Source organism: Pteronotus mesoamericanus, unplaced genomic scaffold (genome assembly GCF_021234165.1).
Source record: "Pteronotus mesoamericanus isolate MK-2021 breed Mesoamerican mustached bat unplaced genomic scaffold, CSHL_Meso_final contig_169, whole genome shotgun sequence".
Classification (NCBI taxonomy): Eukaryota; Metazoa; Chordata; class Mammalia; order Chiroptera; family Mormoopidae; genus Pteronotus; species Pteronotus mesoamericanus.
Window position 1 is genome coordinate 7,436,151 of NW_026555068.1, and position 17,467 is coordinate 7,453,617.

Genomic DNA, 17,467 nt, shown 5'->3' on the forward strand with positions numbered 1-17,467 from the left:
AGAAAGATACTCCGGCAAGATGTGTGCTGAGGTCACAATTTAACAGACTCATAGAACCATATATATCCTGTCACCTCTGTCATACTGTGTTGCAAGGCACAGGTCCTGCTCGCTCAAGAGAAGATCACACAACCATGTGAACACCAGGAGGCAGGGATCATGGGGGGCCGCCTTCAGAGTCAGGTTCCGCACTTGGGTTTCAGAAGAATAACTTCTGACCGCAGTGTGGAGAGTTTATGGTAACGGGGAAAGGGACAAACAGGAGACCATTACAGCCCAGGAGAGATGGCGGTGGCATGGACTACTATGGTGGTAGCTGAGCAGGAGGGAGAGGGTGGATTTCTGATGTCCTGAAGGTAGAACCAGTTAGATTTGGTAATGCATTGGATATGTGTATTGGGTTGCTTGGTCAAAGGCCTTCCACATGTAAATGTTGTTATATGATACAAAATATTTAGTGTCACTTTAATGCCGTGCGTATCACACATACAAATTTTTGCCTGTGATTTTAGGGGCATGTTTGGAGACATCCTGAAAACTGTCTAGTTTAATATCTTGTTAACACCTTTTAATAGTAATGGCATTCATTCTGCAGTGTCTATTCTAAGTTATTAAATAATGACATACAGTTGACTCTTGAATACCGCAGAGGTTAGGGATACTGACCCCTCACACACAGTCGGAAATTCACACAAAACTTTTGACTCGCCTGAAACTGGTTGGTTCCAGGACCCCTGGCAAACACCGAAGTCTGAGGATGTCCACATACCCTAAATAAAATGGTGCATCCGGGCGTATGCCAGCCCTCCGTCTGTGCGCTCCCAGCTGCAGACAGGAAACCGTGCAGGTGCTTACTGAAAAAACCCATGTATGAGTGGACTGTGCATTTCAGCCCTGTGTTGTTCCAGAGTCAAGTAGAATCAACAGAAAAGAAAATATGATCAGGATTATCCTGCCCTTTAGCATTTGAGGAATTGCTAATGTGAGACCATTGATCTTTTACAAAATAGCTAGAAATACACAGTCACTGAAAAGCATAATTGTAAAGACTTTGTAGCAACATGGCAAAGACTCTGGCGCATTTAGGGAGCAGAAGCCAAAGAGGAAATTGAGGGTACCAGTCAGGCGTGGCGCCTCCTGTCGTAGGGCAGTCTCTTTCTTAGAAGTTAAAAAATCTGTATAATATACTGAATTATACCCTGTCTTTTTGCCACACTTTTTAAGGACAGATTTCTAGCTTTTTTAAGGTCTTTATTTTTGTTCACAATTGAATTCACAGTTAGTGGTTTTCAGTTAAATAGGCAACTCTTTGAGGCTCACAGTTGTGACTTTGGACATCTACAATATGTCTCTTACAGAATAGCTGGAAATATTTATTCACAGTGGTATATCAAGTTTATGAGACATGCATTCCTCATGTTTGATATCAGCACTTTAATTTTTCTATATTCACTCATTTTTATAGAATAATACATACCATAATAAATGGTTCTCAGGCTTTTAAAGCCACAGAACCATTTCTTCATATGAAATCCTAACCATGAATCCAGTATGTGGGAAAGTTGAAGCAGAGCTGATTTGGTTGAAATTCTGCTGTACAGGGTTCCATTAAGGAAAATTTGCCATAAAGCAGGTAGGTCCAGCAGTCCCCCCCTTTTCTGCAGTTTCAGTTACCCACAGCAAGTCCCAGTCAGAAAATAGTAAATGGAAAATTCTAGAAACAAACAATCCGTTGATTTTACATTGTGCGCCCTCCTGAGTGATGGGACGCAGTCTCACGCCACCCCGCCCTGTGTCTCCTGGTTGTGAATCATCCCTTGGTCCAGCGGCCCGCACTGCGCGCTGTCCCCGCCTGTTGGGCAGCCGGCGGCCGGCTCAGTTGTCGGAGTGGGGATCACAGTGCTTGTGCTCCAGTCACCCTTGTTTTACTTAACAGTGGCCCCAAAGCACAAGAGAAGTGATGCTGGCAATTGAGACTTGATGCCACAGAGAAGCCGTAAAGGGCTTCCTTTAAGTGAGAAAGTGAAAGTTCTCAACTTCATGGGGCATTTTATCATTTTGCCTCATCATAACAAGGGTGAGTATAGTACAGTAAGATATTTTGGGAGGCCATATTCCTGTAACTTTTATTAGAGTATATTGTTAATTGTTCTATCAGTTGTTTTTGTTCATCTCTAATTTATCAGTTAAACTTTATCATAGGTAGGTAGGTATGTATGTATAGGAAAAAATGCAGTATGTGCCGAATTCGGCACTATCTGCCGTTTCAGGCATTGGAGGAGGGTCTTGACACGCATCCTCTGTAGTGGACAAGAGGGACACCACTGTGTAGTAATACTAGGTGGCTCCCAACTGAGAGAGCAATGAAATCTTCTACCGTATAATAGTGCGAAGTGTTTAGCTTATGCTAAAGTCCAAACTGGATGCAAGGAAAGCTGTTTAAGCCTGACAATGCATCCTAGTGCATAGTCTTTCGTGAGAAAGGACTAGGAGGGAAAAGGCGAGGACAAAAACAGCTGTTATGATGCTGCAGTTATAGGTGAAATGGTTCTTTGTCGTAGCTTGTACAGTCAGTAAACATGGGAGGAAAAGCCGCAGGCCCGCGTCTGCGGCGGCCGCCCCCGCTGAGACCAGGCCGCGGCGCCGGGTCGTCGCCGCGGCCAAGGGACGCGGCTGTGCGGGGCGTTGGCTCCTTCCTGCCGGTTTGACCTGGTAACTTCTTTTATTACGGAAGTTGTAGTCTTTTATTTTAAATATTTTAAAGAACACTGGCTCATGTTCTTAATGATTTACCAAAATCAAAAAACCGTGCTGCAGCACCTCCCTTGAGATGAGGGCTGTGAGCGCGGCTACTGCCTGGGCCGGGCCGGGGCTGGGCCGGGGCCGGGGCGGAAGTCTGAGAAAACAGCACGCAAATGCATTTTTATTTATTTCCCAGGGCGCTTCTTTTTCTCAAAAATGTATAAGTAAGGCTCATAAATCCTATAGATAATGCTGCTGTTCTAGATCAAATCACCCGTGCTTTTAAGGTGAAAGGGTGGATGGTTATGCATTTAGAAACAAAGCGTTGAGTGCACTGTATCTCCCCTTATTTAAGAGGCACTGACGGCTGCCTGCACACTGGTTAAGACAGCGGGATGGGAAACAGGGGCAGTGCCATCTGCGAGCACGCCAGCCAGGGCAGGAGAAGCTGAATGCCACGCGCTGGGGGTGAGGCGCTGCCGGGCCGCACAGCCGCCGTCTGAAGGAACGGGCTGTTGACGCGCTCAGCCTGGACGCAGCTCAAGGGAGTGAGGCTGAGGTGGTGGCTTTTGTTTTGTCTTAACAAGCCAATCTCAAAAGATGACATACTGTGTGATTCCGTTTACAGGATTTTCTCAGAATGACAGAATTGCAGAAATGGAGAACAGGTCACGGGGGGCGGGGCGGAGGAGGGATGGCGCGGCCGCGGTTATGAAGGACAAGGACGGGGGTCTCGGTGGCGTAGGGGCAGTTCTGTGTCTGGGCTGTGGCGGTCACACCATCCCACACCTGAGGGAAGTCCACAGAACCACCACACGCATGCGAATGAGTGCGTGCAAAATTGGTAAAATCCGAATAAAGTTTGTACATGGCGCCACTGTCTGTTTTCTTGTTTTAAGTAGTTGCATGGAGTGTTACCATTAGAGAAAACCGAGTGAGGAGTCCACGGAGCCTCTCTGCGCTATTTTTGCTCCTTTCCATGAATATCTATAATTAGTTTGAAATAAAAAGTTATCCAAAAAAAGGCTCATTTGTTTCTGAGTCAGGTCTATGCCAAGTCTTACCCCCAAAGCTACAAACTAGTCTGTACAGTACAGCGTCAAGGCTCGAGGTAGCTTTAGTCCCAGATCCCGATGATGTACCAGAATGGTGTCACTCGGGCTGTGGAGATAATATTGTCAGCGGGGGAAAAAAAAGAGACAAGCGTATTACTGCTTTTGAGGCACTGGTGCAAGAAAAGTAGTTCCGCCTGAATGCTCATGAATAACAGCAGCAATTTGTTTCTAGGGTTGAAGTTGTATTTCTATGGTTCTTTTTGGTTAATTCTCTTGCGTTTTGCATGTCATGTAAGGATTGCATTCTAATACAGTACATCGATTTCACACTTATACATTGCATGTTTCTCTGCAGGGTGAATTTGTAAATGAATATGTTGGCGAATTAATTGATGAAGAAGAATGCAGATTGCGAATCAAGCGAGCTCACGAGAACAGTGTAACTAATTTTTATATGTTAACTGTTACCAAGGTAAAATTGTGTTTGTTTTTTTTTTGTAAGAAAAGAGGACTTTTTGTTTTCGTTTTCATGGTCTTAACATTGAATACAGTTTCCCCTAGTTTGATTTCTTTCAGGCAAAGTATATTGGTTAGTGGTAGCCAGCGTGCGCCCCACTATAATGCACTAGTTATACCAGAGTGCGGAAGGCACGCTGACTGAAGCCTGGCGCGCGCCCTGTGAGGCCGCCGTGCGTGTGGCAGTGAACCAGGGCGGGCTTGCCATTCCTGCATTTTAGTCCCTGCTCTTCCCAGTCACTGCAAGACTTGGCCCGCAGTTCCTTTATAGGGGAGAGAATGAGCTCTTAATTCTAAGTGAGAAACCACTCTTAAAGTTCTGGTGTAGCAAAAATTCTACTCTGGAAATTGTTCCGCACATTTCAACATTTCTTTAATGAATTAGGAGAAATGGATGCTGTCATAAGAGAAAGGACAGTGAAACTGCTAGTTTCATACATGCAGTTACGAGTCCTGTCGCTGCACATTATGTCCATTATCTCGTTTAATTTCTTCAGCAGTCCTCTGATTTGCAGAGGACAGGAAACGGAGGTCCAGCCATGGTAAGTGATGTGTTGAACACCTTGTTACAGGTTAAGGAAGAGCCAAGGTTAGTGCCCATGCTTCCTGTGTTCCAGGCCATCTCTAAAACCGTTTCATAATGTCATTAAAGTAAGAACTAGAGGTCATGTAAAAAGAGTATTATTTTAGCTTATATGTCATTGTTTGAAAGTTTTACTTTTATGAACGTATATTTCACAAACATAAAATGCCATTTATTTACGATTGCCGACTGGCTCCTTGCACCCCGTACTCCCTGCCACGGACCCCTCCTCCCAGCCGTCTTTACCGCGCTTGGGAGGCCCCATCCACCTGAGAATCCAGATTACCAGAACTTAAAATTAGCGACCAAATGCTGATCTGTACTGTACTTTGGACTTTAAATAAAAATAGAACAAATCGAAAACTGCTATCTTTGTGCAGTGGTAGTATCATAACCAGTGAGCTTTATCCAAGGCACACTTATTGGGGAAAAAAGAAAAGAAAAATCCTCCTAGAGAGTACATCCTTTCCATCAGTCAAATCTGCAAGTCTTCATTCAGAAGCCAGATTTCTCATTTTTCCTACTTGTTTTTTACAGCCTGAACTCAGCCCTATTCTACTTTTTGCTTCTTGCTCAGAGCAGAAAAAGAAGGCTGGCAGTGAAACACCATAGTTCCCATCACAAGTAGCTATCTGAACCCAGAGCTCTCTAATCAGAAATGCTTTAAAAAATAAAAAAAAAAAATTAATACTTTTCCTAAACTGATGGCCAGCTAAGTCTTCTAAGCAGCATTATTCTATGATCTGCTTGTTCCCAGAAACAGACTTTAAAAAAAAAAAAAACTATTCCACTTTATCTTGATTGTATTGACTTAAAAGTCATCTCATAAAGTACAGAACTTGATAAATTGTACAGAGAGCACCACATTTTCAGATTTGTCAGTTGTCACACATTAGCTGGTAGCAAACTGTTGCTGCCTGTGGCTCTTGACTGAGTTGGATGTTTGTAAGATAGACTTATGTTTCATTTTATGTCAAAGGTGTCTTTCATCTCTTCTCTTTCTGAAGGACCGTATAATTGATGCTGGCCCAAAAGGAAATTACTCCCGCTTCATGAACCACAGTTGCAATCCAAACTGTGAAACACAAAAATGGACAGTGAACGGAGATGTTCGAGTTGGACTTTTTGCTCTTTGTGATATTCCTGCAGGTAAAAATAGTGACTTGCTCCCCTTGCCCCCTCCCTAAGAAGCAAGTATATCCTTTGAAAGTGGGACATTCTTTAAGGTTTGATGCTCAAATATTTATTCAAATAAGATAGTTATATTTAGAATTGTTATCTGTCAATAAGTAAAAATCTCTATCCTGAAAAAGGGAGCTTAGCAAGAGCCTTTCGGTAAGAGATAGAATTCAGCGTATCCATGATTCTACTGAATCAGTTCACCAGGTTACTGCTGTCTATATATTGTAACCAGATGGTTAAGCTTTTGCTTTCTTTTTTTTAAAGTATCGAAAGCCTGTGTTAACATCAGCTGGTTTCTTGGTTTGTTTGTTGGAGGGTTTGTTGTTTTAGTATGGAAAATCAATCTGTTTCAAATTAGACATAAAAGCTTCTGAAGCCAGAGTTACTGCTTTCATTTTTCCTTACCCATCCAGCATCTTAACAGCAAAGCTTAGTTTCTTCTTTGTTACATTTGTAGAAAAATGGATGAGAAGAGAAACACTGTAGCTAAAAGATTCAAATTGTATTCTAGACTCCCTGTGGATTGTTCAAGCCCAACTAAAAGAAAGCTGGGGCCTCCTAGTTTGAATCACTGGATCTTTGCTGTATATAGTAAACCTGCACTTTGAACTCTTTTCTGGAAAAGAGACATTAATTAATAAAGTAATAAGGCATTAAATACTGGAAGCAACATGGTTGTCATAATTCCACGGTCAAATTGTATACATTTAGAAACTAATATAAATTAGCTTTAGTAAAGAGAGCGAAACTAGAACCCATTTTCTGTAAGCAGAGATTTCAGAGTCTTTGTCTCTATTACCCAGTTTTTGACCACTTCAGTGAAAAGGATATGATGATTTTTGTAGCATGTTTATTTTTGCTTCAAGCATTGGTGGATGGAGATGTTTTCCTGTAGTTATTTTTTTCCTTTTCTCTTTTTCCCATCACTGTCTTCAGTGTAGAAGATGAAGCCGGGGGGTGGGGGGAAGGCGGCGGTTCCTGTCAGACTCGTGTCTGTCTCTCTTCATTATGAGAATGTGTCTGACAGCATTTCTCTTCCCCTTGACTTGAGTGTGAATACTTTTTTCTCTTACGTCCTTAGGGATGGAGTTAACTTTTAATTATAACCTGGATTGTCTGGGCAATGGCAGAACGGAGTGCCACTGCGGGGCGGATAACTGCAGCGGTTTCCTCGGAGTGCGGCCAAAGGTCAGTTGTGCAGGCAGGGCCCCGAGCCACCGGGAGCGAGTGCGGGGCTGCTGCTGAGGCCCGTTTGTGGCATCTCAGGAAACGCTGGCTGATGGGGACCTGGTTTAGTTTGCAGACCTTCACCTGAGTTGAGACTCTGACTTTCTAATGAAGCATATCTTAGTGAGATCGGTTAGGTTCTGAAAATGTGTATTTCTGATAGAATTCGAAGTTAGAAAATTCTTTTTGAACTTTTTAGAAATTCACGGTATACTCAAAACCATTGAATTATACATATTAAAATGGTGACTTTAAAGGTATGTGAATTGTATCTCATTGTCCTTGCAGTTTAAAACAAAACAAAAACCCCTATTCAGAGATCAATGAAAATGAAGTCTTGTTGTTACTGTAACAATGAAACAATGAAACAGGATGAGTCCTCCTGGTGTTTTTAGTTTGTTGAACAACAGATGAATTTAAATGGATGGGTTGTAGGATTATCCCTCCCCTTGAAAGCCTCTTATCCTGTGATCATTAATACTGTGATCCTTTCTTCCTGCCAGTCGGCGTGCGTGTCAACAACCGAAGAAAGGGCAAAAAATGCTAAGTTAAAGCAGAAGAGACGAAAAATCAAAACAGAACCAAAGCAGATGCATGAAGATTACTGTTTTAAGTGTGGAGATGGTGGAGAGCTGGTCATGTGTGACAAAAAAGACTGTCCCAAAGCATACCACCTCCTATGCCTTAACCTGACTCAGCCACCATATGGTAAGCTAGACCTTTAAGCCCCTTTCTCTGACTTGCATTTTTGTCAGCTGTGTATAACTCAGAACATATTCTACTCTTCTTAATGGAACCATGGAATAGGAATCATTGAATAGGACAAACAGCCATAGGAAACAAAAATTATTCTAGTGAAATTTTGTCTCGGGAGAATCAAGATGGCGGAGGAGTGAGTGGAAGTCACACTGACCTCCTCCCAGGACCAACCTGGAATTACAACTAAATTGTGGAGAAATCACCTGGAACAAACAACTGAACAAGAGCGAGAGAGGAGCCTTGTAACCTCGGACAGACAGAAGAACCGGCTTTAGCACAACCTGACCAGTAAGGAGTGCGGTACAGACCTGAGAAGGCTGGTCGGGCACCCACGGGCAGCAGCACCAGAAGGATATTAAAGTGGCCAGTTGGATCCCCCTGAGAAGCGCGGGGTCTAAACCATAAGCAGGGACTTCCAGCCTACAGCACCAGAGCCTAAAAAGTACACAGAAAACAGCCAGCTGCGAAAGTGGCAGGGATGCTCTTTGACAGAGATGGGCAGCCGAAGACACAAAGAGCCATTTAAAGGGCCAACACATAAATTTTTATTTGCAGCCACTTACCCTGGGCGCCAGCAAAGGAGGGGGGCAGAGTGGGCTAGAGATGCCTGAAGAGAGACTGGGGAAGGAGACTTTAGGGAGAGAACTGAGAAAGTAGCCAGCAGGATCCCAGTGCTGACTCCTCCCCGATAAGGCAGCAGCCATCTGGCTTAGGCAGACCGTTCCCCTGAGCAGCAGCAGCATGAGAGGGCCCAATAACCCCGCCCCCAGGAGGGACTCTGCCCCGCCCTGTGGTGTCTCTAAGCTGGCCTGGTGAGTGCAGAGTGACTAGATTAACAGCTGAAAGAGGCAGTCACAGACAGTAGATTCTTGGAAGTCTTGAACATACTGCCCAAGGTCAGACAGGGTCAACATCTGACATCATCCAGCAGAGGCAGATCCAGAAAGAAAAAACGATGGTCTTCTGCTATAGAAGTTCACACCACAAAGTCAGGAAATCAAGACAGATCAATCTAAGAAGCAGAATTAAAATAAAGAAGAGTCTCACGAATAATAGGTGTCACAGGAAGCACCACACAGGGCGCTCCTGGATCTGAGAGTTCCTGCCTAAGCCAGCTGAGGAGGGAGTGGGGCTCTGAATCTTGCAGAGCCCATCCCAGGGTTGTCACGAATGAGGGCAATAAACATGAGTTTTCGCAAACACTTCTCTGTTTGCCAGGAGAGGGGACATGGCTCTTCCCTGTAGTGGAGAAGGCCCAGAGCCCCCAGGTCCAAAGGCTTTTATTGAGAACCATATGCACAGGGGTACACAGCAAAGCTCATCAATCACTGTCAAAAGGCTATGTTTACAGAAAACAGATCATAGATAACAACTGAAGGAACACAAGAGATTTGCCTCAGATCAGGGTCTATGAATAACATAAATCTCCTTCCCAGTATGAGCTGATTATCACAGCTTTTGAGGGAGGAACAAAGCAAGCTTCAGAGAACCACCCGATCCAGTTTAGTGCTATACCTGCCTTTATTATTGTTTCAAGCCTAAGCCAAGTGGGCAGGACAGAGCTGCCAAGAGATAAGGAGACTTCTTTCTGATAGAATGAGGACTCCGGCCATATCAAAGCCAGGGGGTGAGGGTCTGTTGCCCTTTCTCTGTGTCCCCCAAGTTCTTCCCCGATGCCCTTGCGGCTGTGCCTGTCTTAGGTTGCCTCTGCCATCGAGCAGTCTTATCCGTCATTGACTAACGAGTCATCCCAGGGCCAAGCAGGGTGATGTGAGGGAGGCAGGGGCTGCGCCCCTGCCAGGGGCGCAGGTTTCATCCCTTCAGAGGCCTGTTTTCCCAAGGCCTCCTTGATTATTTCCAGCTTGGGGCCCTCTCACCTGTTGGCAGGGCAATAGTCCCTGAAACCAGACAGGGCATTTCCCAACAAATGAGAAGACAAAGAAACACCCCCCAGTGGAAGGGAAAGGAGGAATCCCCAGAATGAGAAATAAATGAAATAGAGGCAAGTAAACTATCAGACATTGAGTTCAAAACAATTGTGCTAAGGAAGCTCAATGAGCTAAGTGAGCTCAGAATTACAAAAAACTACAGGGAAACTACGAGGAACTTACTGCAAACTAAATCAGCATGAAAAAGGACATAGAAACTATCAATAAGAGACAAGAGGAAATGAAGAATACTATTTCTGAATTGAAGAGCACAGTAGAAGGAATCAAAAGCAGGCTAGATGAAGCAGAGGATCGAATCAGCGAGCTGGAAGATAAGGTAGAAAAAAGCTCTCAGAGCAAAAAAATGAACAAAGACTCAAAAAGAATGTAGAGGCATTGAGGGAAATGCAGGACAACCTGAAACATAATAATGTCCATATAATAGGGATACCAGAAGGAGAAGAAGAGGAGCAAGGGATAGAGAACCTGTTTGAAAAAGTAATGATGGAAAATTTTCCTATTTTGAGGAGAGAAAAAGTCACACAAGTCCAGGAAGCACAGAGTGTCCCATTCAAAAGGGACCCAATGAGGCCCACTCCAAGACACATCATCATTAAAATGGCAAATATCAAAGGCAAAGAGAGAATCCTAAAGGCAGCAAGGGAGAAAAAAGGTAGTAACATTAAAGGGAGCCCCAGTACAGCTAGCAGCTGACTTCTCAACAGAGACACTACAAGCCAGAAAAGAATGGCAAGAACTATTCCAAGTAATGAAAAGCAAAGGCCTACAACCAAGGCTGCTCTACCCAGCAAGGCTCTCAATTAAAATGGAAGGTGAAATAAGGAGTTTCCCTGAAAAAGAAGGCTTCAAGTATACATCTCCACCAAACCAGCATTGCAAAATATGCTAAAGGGACTGCTTTCAGAAGATGAAGAAAGAGTCTATGAATACCCAGTTCTTTTCACAGTCACCAATACTTCATATTACCACTATTTTTAATACTTATTAATCTGATTGTGACAATGATGTAATTTAATTATTATTTGTTGAAACTAAACCTGTTTTGCATATTTCTTATTTCTATTATTTTTTAAAACCTTTAAATGACTTTTTGGTATTCTTTATCTATTTTTTTTATTAAATGTTTGTAAAATTTTTGCCCTAAAAACAAAACAAAAAACTATTAACCCTTTTTCAGATGTGTTGCAAATACTTTCCTATTCTATTACTTGTCCTTTAACTTGTTTTATATGTATATTAACTATATTGTCTTAAATGTTTAATATAGTCGTATTGTCAATATTTTACTTTATAGCTTCTGGGTTTGAATATGTTACGTCAGGGTAAGGAAAATATTTTGTATTTTCTCCTAAAACTCCTTAGATATTGGTTTTTAAATCACCTGAATATTTTTTGTATAATGTGTGAAATAGGGCTCTGTATTCGTTTTATTTCAAGTAATAGTGGTCCATGAACCTTATTTGTTGAATAAGCCTTATTTTCCCCATCGATTTGAAATATCAGTTTAATCATATATCACATAGACAGATACACACATTTGTTTCTAGAATGCTTATTTCATTGACCTACTTGATTACTTCTGTGCTGGTGTCATGTTGTTTTAATTGCTGACACTTTAAAATGGATTTAAATTCTTTAATATTTTATAATGGATCTTGACATTTAAAAAAGTAAATAAATAAAATCAATCTGCATTTAAAAAAAAAAGAAAGAAAGAAGGAACTCCTACCTTTTGCAACATCACGGATGGAACTGGAGGATATTATGCTAAGTGAAATAAGCCAGTCAGTGAAAGACAAATACTATATGATCTCACCTATAAGTGTAATCTATTCAACAAAATAAACTAACAAACAAAATAAACCACAGGCATGGAAACATGGAGCAGACTGAAAGTGTCCCGAGGGGATGGGGAAGGAGGGCAATGGTGGAAAGGAGAAGGGACTAGACAAAGAACAGGTAGGAATGACCCATGGACATGGACAACAGAGTGGGAATTGACTGTGGGAGCAGGGGTTGGGGGTGAGATGGGTGGAGGAGGGTAAAGGGGGAAAAATTGAGACAACTGTAATAGAATAAACATGATTTTAAAAATTTTAAAAAGAAAAGTAAATAAAAATATTAAAAAAGAAAAAAAATTTGTCTAAAAAAAAGAAAGGCAAATTTGGGATACCTATGAGCCAGCAAGGATTGGTTCCTTCTTTATTATAACCATGGGTGAGTACTTTGGACAGTTATCTCACGTCTATACCTGACGGTGCACCCAGCCACCAATGTTTGGCTGAAATTTGGAGTTGTATTCAGTTGAATTTAGTCTCTAATCAGAGAAGGTGGGAACTTGAGTTTTTCATGGGTAATTAAGACAGGCACTAACTTGGGCTCTTTTCTCCCCCTGCCCCACCCCCAATTAGGAAAGTGGGAATGCCCGTGGCATCAGTGCAATGAGTGCAGCAGCACAGCTGTTTCCTTCTGCGAGTTCTGTCCACATTCCTTTTGTAAAGATCATGAAAAGGGAGCTCTGGTTCCCTCTGCACTAGAAGGCCGTCTCTGCTGCTCTGAACATGACCCCGCGTCTCCTGTGTCACCAGAATACTGGAGCAAGATCAAATGCAAATTGGAATCACAAGATCATGGAGAAGAAGTAAAAGAATAAATGGGTGGTGATTTCCTTTTTTTATTTTTATTTAAATGAAAAAAAAGAAGCAAAAAATACATCCATGATGCGTTCGTTAAGAGGAGAGACCATGGCAGTGCACACGCCCCCGCCATCAGTACTGCCTTATTCAGTGAGAACGGGGGCCTGCCCCTGCGGGCAGGAGCAGTTGGTGGTATCTGGTTTTTCTGTTTTGTTTTGTTGGTTCGAGGATTCTTTTGTGGAGGGTTCGATTCCCTTGGTCCTTTCTTGCCTTTTGTTGTGCTTCAATGCCTTTGCCGCTGGAAAAAGAAATGTCTTTGCTTTTAAAATAAGAGCAAGAAGAAAAGAAAGTTTGTTAATGAGATAAATGTAAAGTCTAGGATGTGTTCCTTGGGTGTAAAAAGCAAAAGTCGCCATCATTCCTTTATTTATTTTCATTTTTAAAATTTTTGAGAAGTGTCGTTCAGATAGTCTAATCAATGTGTGTGTGCGCGTGTGTATGTTTTGAGTAGGAATTGAAGAAACCCCTCTAGCAAAGGATATGATGATCTTTATATACCTCTTTACTGAACAGTAGGTAGGCTAACTTCTCTCTCCCCTCAAAATGTCTTTCATAGTCTTAGAGAAGCATTCTATGGAAGTATCGAATCTGGCCTCTTGAAAACAAACGCCTCAGTGGATTTTACCTCTGTGGTTTTTAAACCAGGTGGGCTTTGTGATATGATAAGTTTACATAAGAAAGGTATGTAATGTGGTTTTTGGTTTAGTTTTGGAGAAAAAAAAAAAGAAATGGGTATACTTACCAAGTCTGAAATGTTTTCCATTGACAGTGGGTATTTTTGATGAAGTGCGTTTGTGTGGACAGGAACGCATAGTGTTAGAAGGGTCATTCCTATTCCTTGACACACTGATAAAGGCAGCTAAAGGGAGATGAAAGGCACAGACCAAAAAAGTTGGACCAGATAAGCACCATTTTCTGTCACACCCTGGTCTGACTTAGAATTAAGGACGTTTTATTTTCTGTCCCTTCTTCCCTCTCCTAATCAAACATTCCCTATGTCAGTTTACCCCTCAGTCTTGTTTCCTGGTGAAACTACACAAACGAATTTGAATTGTATTTGAATAAGTCTTTTTTGGTTTAGACTGGGAGGGGCATCCCAAAGTTATATGTCAACAGTTTCTATTTAGTATTATCCGGTACTTAAAATCGCCCCCATTGAAGAAGGGAGGGGAAGGACTTCTTCTACAGGGTATAGCAGAGCCACACAAACACACTTCGCCTTTGGAAGCACTTAGGGAAATCTCCCAAGGAAGCAGTGTTAGTAAAAAGGGTTGGCTGAGATGCTTGAATCTCATAGATGCGAGTCTACCAAGATGTCTGCCCACAAAAATCTCTTGCTTTTAATGCTTAGGAATATGTATATTCCAGTATTCCTTGTATGAAATAATTAGTAATGTCAGACATTGTTGTAACACTGTACTAAGTAGAAGTCTAGAATTAGCTTGAATGAACGTTAACTTTCTCTGTGAACTTTGACTGCCTACAATTGCTGGTACCTGGTAGCATTTATTTTCCCTCAAGAAGTACCTAGTGACCTTGTGAAGGTAGGGAGGGTAGATGCTCTACCACATTCCTTCAGTTGTGTTATGTGTGTTCCGTTTTCTTATCAATCTAGAGCTCTTCTCTGGAAAAAAAGAAAAGCTGTTTTGTGCCTCCTTTTTTTTTTGTATGTAAATGTGCAATTATACTGGATTTTGTCTTGTAAAAAAAACAAAACAAAACAAAAAACACTACATTTCCTTTACTTGAGCTCCTAAACTGCCATTTGCCTGATTCTGGCAATTAATTCTGAGGTAACTTATTGGGCCTCCAATAATTCTGTTGATTAGATATGGTCCCAAAAGAAAGAGCAAAATGGAAAATGCTATACTTGTTACCGACTATAATTGCTACAGGTAACATGAATTATATCACCAAAACACTAAACTTTGCTCTTGAACAATTATATAGTTTGATGTCCTTTTAAAAAATAATTTAAGAAAATCTAGGTTTTATCATACTAAAACTTTATTTTATATATGTATATGATAAATGTTTGCTTTTTTAAACTTACTAACATGAAGGATTTCCTTTAATATTCGAAATGCAACTCTTGTTAAAACAGTATCCAACATGAAATCTTATCTCCTTAGTGCTATTTAATATCTGAGACTTTTATATGGTAAGCCAGGGTATATCCTATATACTACAAATACCTTAGGTTTAAGTATTTTTATGCAGTTTCTTCATTATGTCACATTTTGTTTGTATATCTATAACAGAGTTCTGCTGAGACTTCTTAATCTTGGGGGGAGGGTGGGCGGGTGTGTAATGACTAATAGGGTTGTTCTGCTATTTCAGAAATCAGGGTAGAAAACTAAATAGCTACCCACAGCTCTGGAGTCTTTGTCCACGAGTGTTCTTTCATGGTCTAAAAAGTGGTGTTAGTCATGCCAGTCAGTGTCAAGGAGCTCTTCTTACACCTTCATTGAGTCACTGTCAACCTATTTAATATATTGTAAAGTTGCAAGTTCTGGAAGCAGAAAAAGCAAGTTGTACTTTTAACTGTGCATAGTATACACGCACTGTGCTTGCCTGTGTTTTACCAATGAAATATTCCAAAAGACAGATTGCTCACTCACAGTCTGAGGTTGGTATTTGTTAACTCTTAAATCTGTATGTGGTCAGAGCATAAATGATTTTTATTCTTGTCCAAAAATGAAATAACTAAAAGCAGCATGAAATAATGGTGGTGTTTTTTTTTTTTAACCTCATGTTAATTCTTTGGAGGGAAAAGTGAATATAAGATTTTAGATAATCAGCAAAAGCATCAGAAATTGGATTGGTAACAACTAAAGATGAAATCCTGGGAAAGAGTTCGGGCACTGTGGAGTGGAGGGGGGGCCCGACCCTGGCCCGTGGGAGGAGTCGGGGAGCCGCCTTCAGCCAGCCCAGAAGGCGGGGAGCCCGTCCTTCCTGGACGGCCGAAGCAGCTGGGGGACGAGATTCGCTTTTTTAGTATTTAATCAGGGCTAGAATTAGGAGTGAGGTGGGGTTTGCTTTCACTTTTGTTTTTAACAAGTTCCCACTCTATCTTAATTCTCAAAAAATAATCTGGCCTAAGTTATGAAATAGGCTGAATTTTAGAATCATTGAAACTTGGATATTTCTGTGTGTTCAAGTCAGGAACATATCTCAAAACTAAATACTACTACTACTACTACTACTACTACTAATAATAACGGGGGCAAGTAAGGCTGCTCCCAGTTCCCCTCGGTCATTTCCAAATATTGGAAACATGCCTGTAAATAATGTTGTGAAATTCTGAGATAATCATGTAAAGGAGTCCTGGACAGGGCAGGCTGTTGGACAACTCTCTCCCCTGGCTCCTGAAGTGGAGTTCCCTTTTTGAGTAGTTTGTTGCATGGTGTACGTTCCAGTCAGGGTCAAACCCAGATCTGCATTCGGGAAACAGGTAGCTAGGCCAGTTACACAGAATGGACTCTCCGGACTACCCAGCATTTGTTGCTTGTCTTTCATTTCATTTTTAAATAAAAGCTCTTCCTCTAGCTATCACCTGAAAATCAAGGCGCTGCTACTTGGTGTGTCCCAACAGGATGAGAAAACAAGGTACTTTGGAGCCCTTGCAGCTTGGGAAGCTTACGTGTGATATACTTGCACATGAGGTACGACAACACTGGGAAGTTGCTTAATGGGCAGTGCAGATTAGGTTTTTGCATGACTTCTTACAAGGCTGATGCGTCTAGCCATCCCGAGTTGCCCAAGTGGCAGCAGACATGAAGTGATCATTCGGAATAATTTCCTTTGGCCTAGGGCCATGTAGAATTGGTCTCTGGTTATTTGTAAACAAAGAGGAGAACTTGCATCCATTTTCAGATAAGCTAGGGAATAGATAAAATTAGACAGCTCTGTCATGTATTAACAAATATTGAAAAGTTGGAAATTTGTATATACTGAAATCTACCAACTTTTATCTGGGGTGGGGCACAGGGGAAAAAGGGGGTTATAGTAGGGTAAGGGAGGGGAATGATGATGTTTACCACAGGTACGAAGTAGTCACTTTAACATTGAGACCTCTGCCTCATTGAATTCAGGTTTTTTAAGTACTTGAAATTCTTCAGATTCTCCTTATTTTAACAGTTATTTTAAAATTTATGAAGTAGAAAGCATTGTTTTGTATACTGTTTTGAAAATAGCCTAGTCTCTTACCCTCTTTCACTTGGGTTAAAGGTGAAGTTCTGCAGATGGGAGAGCATGTTCACAGTAGAATCTGATTTATTGTACACATTTGAGGGAGAGACTCCTGCATGGGATACCAGCAGCATTTTTATGAATATTTTCTATGTATGTTCTTTATTTTGTCATTTTGTCAACCCAAGCACCTCTTCTTTCCTTTTAATATATACCTGTGTAGGGGGAAAAAATTTTGCACTTATGTTACACTCCTGAAATGCTGGGTGTAACCTCTGTGTTTCAAAAACCATTTCCATTCCTTTTTCATCAGTCTGTTGCTTAAGTGGCAAGTTCAGGTGCTTGTGGCACATACGTTTGAAGGGGAAGGAGAAGAGAATTACCTGTCCTTAGGTAGCCTCTGAGGGTCATTAAGTTGCAAGTAAAAGGGAAATGATGAATAGTTGCCAAAGTCATTTATTTGGTCCTTAGTTTCCTTATGTGACATTACTGCGTCTGCATATTGATAAGAAAGCAGCCTCAGGTTCCAGTATTCCCCTTCTCTACCAGCCACAAACTTCTGATATG

The 17,467-nt window shown here is 41.6% G+C and overlaps 1 protein-coding gene across 7 annotated transcripts in view; it reads left to right on the forward strand.

The window, feature by feature from the left end:
* The window catches only part of NSD3 (nuclear receptor binding SET domain protein 3), a 102,719-nt gene extending 89,668 nt beyond the window's left edge, over window positions 1-13,051 (forward strand). For 5 of the 7 annotated variants that reach the window (XM_054566011.1, XM_054566010.1, XM_054566016.1 and 2 more), the window contains 5 exons: window positions 4,153-4,269; window positions 5,904-6,045; window positions 7,160-7,266; window positions 7,809-8,013; window positions 12,425-13,051. In XM_054566011.1, coding sequence (XP_054421986.1) covers window positions 4,153-4,269; window positions 5,904-6,045; window positions 7,160-7,266; window positions 7,809-8,013; window positions 12,425-12,666 — 813 coding nt within the window. In that variant the 3' untranslated portion in view covers window positions 12,667-13,051. The remainder of the gene's footprint in view (window positions 1-4,152; window positions 4,270-5,903; window positions 6,046-7,159; window positions 7,267-7,808; window positions 8,014-12,424) is intronic. The other 2 variants (XM_054566013.1, XM_054566015.1) reach the window with 1 other exon arrangement.
* The last annotated feature ends 4,416 nt before the right edge of the window (window positions 13,052-17,467 follow it).